The sequence below is a fragment of the Dama dama genome, chromosome 24, assembly GCF_033118175.1.
Source record: "Dama dama isolate Ldn47 chromosome 24, ASM3311817v1, whole genome shotgun sequence".
NCBI classification, from domain to species: domain Eukaryota; kingdom Metazoa; phylum Chordata; class Mammalia; order Artiodactyla; family Cervidae; genus Dama; species Dama dama.
The window spans coordinates 54,167,179-54,176,488 of record NC_083704.1 but is presented as its reverse complement, the minus strand read 5'-3'; the positions used below and the strand labels follow the sequence as shown (position 1 = coordinate 54,176,488).

At 57.6% G+C, this 9,310-nt stretch overlaps 2 protein-coding genes across 2 annotated transcripts; both read right to left on the bottom strand.

The window, feature by feature from the left end:
- Positions 1-65: 65 nt before the first annotated feature.
- ZMYND10 (zinc finger MYND-type containing 10) lies at positions 66-5,024 on the bottom strand. Its single transcript, XM_061128520.1, has 11 exons — positions 4,031-5,024; positions 3,653-3,761; positions 2,603-2,719; positions 2,423-2,476; positions 2,169-2,303; positions 1,958-2,077; positions 1,340-1,570; positions 961-1,086; positions 754-875; positions 509-634; positions 66-420 (listed from the first exon to the last, which is right to left on the bottom strand). Exons 1-11 carry the CDS (start codon positions 4,120-4,122, stop codon positions 345-347), a joined length of 1,308 nt encoding a protein of 435 aa, XP_060984503.1. The 5' UTR covers positions 4,123-5,024; the 3' UTR covers positions 66-344.
- A 931-nt stretch (positions 5,025-5,955) lies between these two features.
- NPRL2 (NPR2 like, GATOR1 complex subunit) lies at positions 5,956-9,308 on the bottom strand. The gene is made up of 11 exons (XM_061128512.1): positions 9,086-9,308; positions 8,467-8,558; positions 8,196-8,364; positions 7,933-8,041; positions 7,422-7,558; positions 7,233-7,330; positions 7,078-7,114; positions 6,866-6,959; positions 6,673-6,790; positions 6,264-6,406; positions 5,956-6,172 (listed from the first exon to the last, which is right to left on the bottom strand). Exons 1-11 carry the CDS (start codon positions 9,161-9,163, stop codon positions 6,105-6,107), a joined length of 1,143 nt encoding a protein of 380 aa, XP_060984495.1. The 5' UTR covers positions 9,164-9,308; the 3' UTR covers positions 5,956-6,104.
- Between the last annotated feature and the right edge of the window lie 2 nt (positions 9,309-9,310).

The window sequence follows — 9,310 nt, the reverse complement described above, 5'->3', positions numbered from 1 at the left end:
CGACGACCTCAAGGGGTCACGCGGAAACAGGCGTGTTTGTGGAAGCTAGTTTTACTTTACAGTACTAGAGGAAGAGGGTCCCCACATCCGGCCCTTGTCCCCCCCGCCCAGGCCTTCTGCCCCAGCTTGGGGAGGCTGCACCCTAAGCCAACCCGCCTGATAGTGCAGGAAGTGGGGAGCGCTTAGCTGGGGGGAGATGGGTCAACAGCTCTTCCCGCCTGCTATCCTCACCACCCGGGAGGCTGGGGCACTTGCAGAGGCCAGATTGAGATCCAGAGGTTTGCGGGGGGGACACTCGAGTGGGTTGTACAGCATGGGTGGTTGGCCCTCAGCAGCTGCAGCCTTCACTTGGCTCTGTCCCCCTGGGCCGCCAGGACACAAGCCTTTCCATGCGTCTCCCAGTGCTTGACTTGGCACTCCCTGCAGGCAAACGGGGCCGGTGAAGATGCAGTGCTCCGAGGGGTATGGGAGTGGGACTTAGGGGCCCAAGGTCCTAGGATACCCTCACCTGCAGCAATACCACTCATTCTGGCACCGGGAGCAACGCTTGGAGGCCTCTGCACTGCACGAGGCACAGCGGGGCCGCTCTGGAGCCACTGCCTCGAGCACATCCAGCCTGTAGATCTTAGCCCACCTGGGAAAAGGGTCCGGAGGACTTGGCTGGACCTCTGGGTGGGGGGACAGGAGCAGCCCCGCCCACACCCACGCCTGCTGCCTCCCTTCTCCCCCTCCTGCTGGCTCAGCAGGCCTCACCTGCGTGCCTGCAGCCTCAGGTCCTGCTCCGAGGGGCTGAATACCTGCCGCAGCTGATGCTTGGCGATAGCCTGCCACTTGCCTTTGTTCTCTCGCTCTAGCCGCTCCCAGATTTCTGGGATCTGGGGAAGAGAAGCAGGGAGTGGCAGGGAGGAGGAGCTGGTCAAGTGAGCAGTGGTCCTGACCAACCAACTTCCGAGAGCTTACCTGTTCCAACACCAGGTCCTTTTTAGGGGGCTGGGCTTCAGTCAGGGCCAGGTGGGCCAGGAAAGCTTGCAGGTCTGCCAGGCTGGGCAGCTGGTCCAGCAGTGTGTCTGTGAGGAAAGCCCGGAGCTGCAAGGGTGTCCAGGGGAGGCCAGTGTGAGGCGGTGCTGACCAAGAGGGTTGAGGAACAGAGAGGGCCTGGGCTGGGCTGGGCTGGACTGGGCTGAGGGTGCCAGTGGGACCCAGGTCCCACTAGCTGCTGTTATCACCTGGGACCCAAGATGTGGAGAGAGGGCTGCGGCTGAGATGGGCGGGCAAAAATAAACATCAAGGGTGACCTAGGGCAGGGGCTGTGGACACTCATGTGGGAGGAGTTCCCTACCTTGAGTAGCTGTCCTTTGGCAAAGCTTGTGAGGCAGTAGCGGGCCCGGGCCTCAGGGCTTAACAGCAGGTTGTATAGAGTGATCCACACCTGCCCATCCAACTTGCTCAGCTTTTGCTGCTCCGAGGGGGTCACTGTCTGCCAACGGCCACTCTCAAATTGCTGCAGCTTGCCTGGGAAGAGGAACCAACATATGGGGTGCAGGTATTGCATGCACTTTGAATGACCCAGCTGTATGGGCCACAGGACATGCCCACGCTGGGGTGGGGCTCACTTCAGAGCAGCATGACTCCTCAGTAATAGACACACAGGTCTTGCCTGCGACAGAGTCCAGGTCTAGGCCCACTGTGGGTGAAACATCCTGGTATTCTCTTTGGGCAAGGTTGCCCACCCCATCAATCCTGGAAGATGTCCTGGAAGCAGTGAACTGGGGCTTAGGCAGGTGGAGGAGGACCTTACCTCCTTCCTGCCGACTCCAGGGACTGTGCTCCAGTAGTTCCACCAGGAGACAGGGCAGGTTGTGGGTGCTGAGCATGCGGTTCAAGGTGCTCAGAGAAAGGCTAGGACGGGGGTAGGGAGGTGAGCGGAGGTGACAGGCCCAGGCTCCCAGCCCCCCACTGCAGGCCCCAGGCCTGGCTGGGTTGCCCACCTGTCCACACAGTCTGTAATGTAGCGCAACACTGAGAGGGCCTTCAGTGCGATCTCAAATTCCATCAGCTCTGCCTGCTTCTGCAGCTCCTGGGGTGGGGGGTGGGGGGGGGGCACATGGTGTTCAAGCCAAGGGGCGCTGGGGTCTAGCCCTTGCCAACCCTAGGGAACCTCAGCCCACCTGCATGGGGGTGCTGTGCTGGGACTCCTCCTCAGGGGGAGCACCACGGCCACCCTGGGCCACCAGGAGAGTCAGTTTGCGGTGGCAATAGTCCACCAGGTCCAAGACGGTGTCCTTCGCTGACTCGCACACCTCCTGAAGGGCAAGAGGAGGGGAAACATCCTGGCTCTAATGCTCTGGCCACGCAGACACAAGCCCCTTGCCGCCAGACTCTCGCCAAGGGCAGTAGCCAGTGGGCAGGGCTGCTGCCTCACCTTGTGGAAGAACACTGTCTCCAGGAGGTTGATGATGGAGGCTTCATGGTGTAACTGTCACATAAAGAGAAGGGTAGGGCCCGGAGCTGCTGAGAGCGGGATACGGCCTACCAGCCACTCTCTCTGGTCCAGGGCCCTCTGAAGGGGCGGGCGGGGGTATGCACCGATGGCCCAGCTCACCACTATGTAGATGGGAAATGTGTTCTGGGGCTTGAAGTCCTCCAGCTTGCACAGCACAGGGAATACCTTCTGCTTCCACATCTCCACTGCAATCAGCTCTTCCACCAGTGTCGGGATCTTTGAGGGGGAGGGCAGAGGACAAGCGGTGAGATGGGCCTGTCTTGCCCTGCCAACAGGTCAGCCCAGTTCAGCCCTCCTCAAACTCCTCTGGACCCCTAGTCTCTCCTATGCCCCATGAATTCCTTCCCAAACCTCTCTCCTGCACCTTGAATCTTCATTTCCAGCTGCCTCCAACACCTCTGGGGGGGTCTCCATGCCCCAGGCTTCACATGGATTGGTCCTTGCCTTGTCCCCAGCCTGCCATGCTCCCTCTGCACTTGAGCCCTTGTCCCCTCGCCCCCATCCAAGTGCACCCTCAGGCCAGCCCTCCTGCTCACGCCTCCTGCTCGTGCCCTCTCTTGTCCTTGTTCTCTCATCTTCGGAGTCTTTTGTGTGCCTCGGCCTCACTCTTTTCTCAGGTCCCTTCACAGTGCCCTATTCCTACCCCACCCCACCAGTAGGGGGCGCTACGTTTCCCTTGCAGAGGAACCCTTTTGTCAGTGATGATTCAGGTCGTCTACTGGTGACACCTCCTGGCTCACATTCCAGAAGAGCCAACTCCTGGTTTCTCACTCCCTCTCTCTCTCATGTTGGGGAGGTTGCCCCCTTCTATGCCAAAGTTCTACCCCACTTCACTGGGGGCCCCCCTCTAGCCTGACAGTCTAGTCAGGAATGCCTTTAGAACTTGGGCCCTCCCCCTACAGCCTAGGCTGTTCTAGGATCCAAGACTATCTCCCTAATCAACTTGCACCCTGCTCCCCACCAGGCACGCCAGGGTCCTGTCCCATAGGGGTGCTAAATCAAAGGTGTAACACACTCTTCTTTCTCCTTTGGGGAGGACCGAGGTGCCAGTCAGAGGGAGGTGTAGGCACCCAGTTCCTGAGAAGGTAGAGTGGTGGTGGGGTGTGGGGTGGTGAGAAGGCAGGAACCCTGCCTATGACTCCAGCGTACCTTCCCATGGGTGACCAGCAGCTCCTGGATGGGCTCGCCCTGGCCGGCCGTGGCATCGAGGATGGCCTGCATGTTCAGTTTCTCCAGGTTCTCATGCTGCTGGTTCCACCTGCCCCGGGGTGTGTGTGCATGTGGGAGTGCACATGCGTGCAGTAGGAGTGGGGGTCGGGGCTGGGTGCTATTGAAGCCTAACCCGATTCTGAGGGGTCCAAGGTGGCCCAGGACCATATAACCCTATCTCAGAGAGCTTTACCTCCCCACCTTAAGGGCCCCTCCACACTGGGCAAACCCTCCCCCTACAGGACTCTGGCCCACACTCCCCCAACTCAAGGACTCTAACGCCATGACGCCACCTGACCCTGTATTCAGCGGCCTCACCCTCTGGAGCCCATATCGCGCAGCTGTAAGCTGCGCAGTCCCCGCACTAGCACGTCAGCCTCGCCCGGCAGCAGCAGCTCCAGGTCGCCCATGTCTCCGCAACGGACCGAGAGCGTGAAGGTGGGGTCTGGCTCTCCACGGGCAGCAGCTGGCTCTGGGGTGGCGATGCTGCTGACACGCTCGGGGACCACGGTCTCCCGCGGGGCCGAAGTCTGGGACTCTACGGTTGCAGAGCGGTGGCTGCGCGTGAGTCCTCGCCACCATGGAAACGGTAAGCTCGGCGCCTGCGCAGTGCGACCTGGGCCCCGCCCCTGCCGGTTCCCCACACGCCAGCGTCTTGCCTGCCAGCCGGGCTGCGGGCAGCAACTCTTCGGACTCGTGGAGCTCTCTCCCTCACAAACGGCTGCAGCTCGAGAGTTCCGGACTCCTGCGCCCTAGGCCTCCTCTTCAGAAGGATGTCAAGTCGGCCCGCCCCACATCAGCTCTCCCTGTAGTTGCTCCCTCTCCGCCCACGTTTGATGCTCTCTGTGACCTCCTCGTTCCAGCATTTCTGGCGTCTAACTCCACCTCGTTGGCTCTACCCCCAAAATACTGCGCAGGGCTCACAACTTCTCTCCTGCCTAGTCCGGGCTGCCATTGCCTGTCATGTCACTGTTCCTGGACCCATTTCCACCCTTGACCGTCCTGAGTTTTCCCTTGCCTTGTAGCATGTGGGATCTTATTTCTCTGACCAGGGATCAAACCCCAGCCCTTCGCAGTTTAAGAGCCTGGAGTCCTAACCACTGGACCTCCAGGGAATTCCCACCAGGAGTCTTTTAAAGGTGTACATGAGGGACTTCCCCGACAGTTCAGTGACTAAGACTCCACGATTCTAATGCAGGGAGTGTGGTTTGATAACTGGTTGGGGAATTAAGATCCCACATGCAGCGTGGCCAGAAAAAAAAATTGTACACGAGACATTCCTTCCTCACATGATTGTGGATCTGGCTGCCTCTGGCCCTCAAAACATTGAATACTATGGTGGCTCAGATGGTAAAGAATCTGCCTGGTTCTGGAGAAGGAAATGGCAACCCACTCCATTATTCTTGCCTGGAGAATCCCATGGGCAGAAGAGCCTGGAAGGCTACAGTCCAAGGGGTCTTAAAGAATCAGACACGTCTGAGCCACTTGCACTTTCACTTCACGTAATGATTTTCAAGTCAAAACTCACTGTCATAATGAAGTTCTCTTTAAACATTAAAAAAAAAAAAAAAAAAAAAGAATCTGCCTGGAGTGCAGGAGACCCAGGTTCAATCCTTGGGTCAGAAAGATCCCCTGGAGAAGAAAATGGCAACCTGCTCCAGTACTCTTGCCTGGAGAATTCCATGGACAGAGCAGCCTGGTGGGCTACAGTGCATGGGGTCACGAAAGAGTCGGACACCACTGAGCGACGAATAGATGTCAGAGAGATTTCAGATGTCCAAAGCAGCTTATCCATAGCTCTGCAGTCAGGCTTGTGCCTCCTCTCCTACCTCCCAACTTTGTTTCTTGCTCCTCTCCCCCTTGCCCTCTATGTTCCTGCCCCATGGGCTGAGCTTGGCTTCCTCACACATCCCAAAGCAGATTTTGATTCAGGGCTTTTGCACCTGTTACCTCTGCCTGGTATATTCTTCCTTCTTCAGGGTTTGATTTACACCAGTTCAGCTAGGCCTTTCTTGCCCATCTAATACGGAGCAGTCTCAGCTCCTATCCCAACTCACTTTTCATCTCAGCTTTCTGATTGTTTCTTTCTGGCTGATTATTTTAGTTTATAATTAGTGGGCACTTTTACATGCCCATTGCCGGTTCCGCCCACCAGATGGCGCTCCAGGGTGCCAGGACCACAGCTATTTCATTCACTGCTGGTTCTCTCCGGTGGCTGGCTCAGAGGCAGTCTTCAACAAAGGTAGGTTGAAATGAATGACTTTATTTACAGAAATGAGGGTCAACCTTGGGACAATATGGACTAGGTTTTTGGTCTAGTCCTCATGCACCAGGCAGGGCTTAGCAGAAGAGAGTAGCCATAGCTGCGTGCCTCATCCAGCCGCCACCAGGCTCACTTCCAGCAGATGATGATGTTGGGGTCGTTTTCCAGCCGTTCATCCAGCTCTTGGTAGCTCATGCCTGAATGGTGTGGTGGAGGTGAGGTCAGCAGCCTTGGTGGGGGTTGGCCACGCTGCCCTGACCCCACCTCAGCGGTCCTGCCTGCTTCTACCTGTCTTACAACAGATCTCATCGTAGCTGTGGCAGCCTGTGTAAAGCCTGGCGGGGTGGCTCCGCTCATCCCGAGACACCCGCACAGGATACTTCTGTAGTCGCCGGATGAGGTTCTTCATAAGCCCGAACTGGATCAGCTTTCTGGGATGAGTGTCAAGGAAGAAAGAGGTGATGCTCTGGGCCAGGCTTCCTTCAAGCCAGGCCAGTCTTCCCTCCGGTTTTGTTTCCATGACCAAACTGGCCACCAAAACCCACCACCTCCAGGAAGCCTTCCTAGATTAGCAGTGCCATGTGATTCTGCTCACTAGGAGTCTCCTGCTTTTTCTCTAACCCAGAGTTGCAGAGAGACACAGAGAGTGTACCTGCCCTCAGGCAAACCCCTCATGCTCCAGGGGGCCCCCACTGACCGTTCATCAACGTGCTGCAGCTGTTGGGGGTGGCGGCCAATGAGATCTCTCACAGTAGTGCCAGGGCTCAGGCTGCAGTACAACTGGAATACATCCCGAAGACTGGCCCTCTTGTGCCCTGCAGGCATCAAGGGTCAGCTCTCCAGGTAGCCCTGCCCTCCCTGAGATGGCCTCCCCCAGAGCCTGCCAATACCTTGCTTGGTCACGTAGGATAGACACGCCTCCTGCAGGGACTTGTCGTCCACCAGGTCCTGGACTTTAGGTGTTGGGCAGTACACATTGGAGTACTAGAGGGTAGTAGGCGGCACAGGGGCTTGAGTAAGGGGCTTGGAAGTCTGACACAGCCCCAGTTGGGCCCAGTCACATGATCCAGTCTCCACTTAATCAGACCCCAGACTCACCTACCTGGAGGATGGACACCAGTGTCACAACACCATAGTACCTGGGGGAAACAGTAGTGCTCAGCTTCTGAAGCCATGCCTTCCCTGCACCTACAATCAGGGCCCCTGGGTTCCTCCTGACTGGTAAACCTGTCCCGGATGTCACTGTTCCCCACTCACAGCAGGTTCTGGATGGCAATGCGCACCAAGTTGAGCTCCACGTCTGCCTCGGCTGATATCTTCTGGACATGGCGGAAACCGTCAATGTAGGGCAGGATCTGGGCAGGGAAGAACAGGTTCAGTAGAAGTGGGATGAGGCCAGGGCTGCGGCCAGCCACAGGTCATGATAGCCGGGGAGGGCGAGCACACCTGCTGTGTGGTGAGGTCCCACTGTGAGTTGAAGAAATCCTCCTTGTCTTTGGTAAAGACAGGCACATCATACTCCTGGGCCACAGGAGGGTCAGGCCGCTGCTCAATCACCTTCAAGTGGATGGTGTTGGACTCATCTGCAGGGGACCCCACCCATATCCTCAGTGCCAACTCTGCCAAGAGGCCCTCAATTACCAGGCAGTCCTCCCAGCCACCCTGGAGGCAGACAGGTGGCTCCGCATAGGACCAGTCTCCTCCTTTTATGGAGCAAGAGACTGAGGTTCATTCAGGGGAAGAAACATGCTCAGGGAGCAGAGCCAGAGAACTCTATTGGCCTCCCCCTCCCCAGTCCCATCATCCATTGGACCCTGGACATCATCAGCCAAGCTCATGGCTATTTCCTGGCCACCAATTTGTTCACCAGTCTTGTTCTTGACTGGGCCCACCTTCCCCTCCCACTTTTTCATCCCTCCTCGACCCCTCTGCTGTCCTTGCAGAGGCCAGGCCATACCGATGGGCAGAGTGCACCGGCCTGAGGCATTTAGCTCCTCCAGCAGGATGGTCATGATGGGCACCAACTTCTGCTTGCTCTCCTCCGTGGACACGAAGCTGCTCTCTAGCTGGATGGGGCATGGACAGCATGGTGGGCACACCCCAGGACTCTTGGCTGGCATCCTGCCCTCGCAGGTTCCCAGGTCTGGAGGGCTTTGGAGACATGCGAACACCTTTCCTAACTCTGCCTGCCCATCCACCCAAGCCCATCGTGTTGCAGACCTCCAGTGTGGTCAGGTAGCCAGCCAGCTTTTTGACGATGGGCTCAAGGGCACAGGTCTTGGCCTGGGCGTCACACACGAAGCCTAAGTTGAATAGCAGGGCGTTGCGGCTGTACTTCTTGTGCTCGATGCACACGGGGCAGCCTATCAGTTTCTTCTCCATGGCTGTGCTGGACAAGGGGAACAAGTAGGAACAAAATCAATCTCCTCCTGTCCCCATGTCTGTCCACTCCTCCTTGGGAGCCCTCCCTACTCCCCTCCTAGGGGCTCACACAGTGATGAGCTTGTTCTGCAGCTCTGGCTTGGTGATGATGTACACCTGGACGGTGTCAAACAGCTCACGGGAGATGAAATCCTCGGGGACCTGTGGAAGGGAGTGACAAGAAGCCCCTTAGGGGACCTTATAACTAGGCAGAGTACACAGGGTGACCTTCAAGACCTAAGCTCTCTTCTCCAGGGTTTCCCCTTTCTCCCATCCACCCAGGCCTACTCCACCTTTGTGTTTCCACACACACATTATGTTTTCACCTACCTCCTGGTTTTTGCATATGCTGTTCCCTCCTCCTGGCACACTCCTCCCACACCTAAATTTCTATGCATCCAGGGATACTAGTGGATCACCACTCACACCTCTCGTAGGACCTGGCACCTCCCTTGGGCCAACACAGCCCCATTTTCCACAATCACTGCCTATGCGATGTTTGTTTGCCTTGCCACACCGGGATCCCGGGACTGGGTTTGAATATACTTGTGGTTCACGATTCCCCGCGAACAAGGGAGCGGCGTGCCTGCGTGCAGCACGGGGCACGGGGTTCCATCGCTTCCAGGCAACTGACTGAACTCCCCGGAGCGTCCCTCTAACCCCCATTGTCCCGCGAGCCCGGATGGCACCTGATAGGTGATCTTGGGTCCCAGCGTAGGGTGAAACTCGCTGAAGAATATGCATTCGATGCGGCAGCCGCTGCCCATGGCGCTAGTGGGGCCGGGGTCCGTAGCTGGCGCCTCTATTCCTGGGAGCACCTGTCAGAAACAGACCGGAGGCTTGGGCCGCCAGGTCAGGCACGCCTGCGCACTGATACACCCGTGAAGCCATCTGCTCAACAGCGCCTGCGCAGT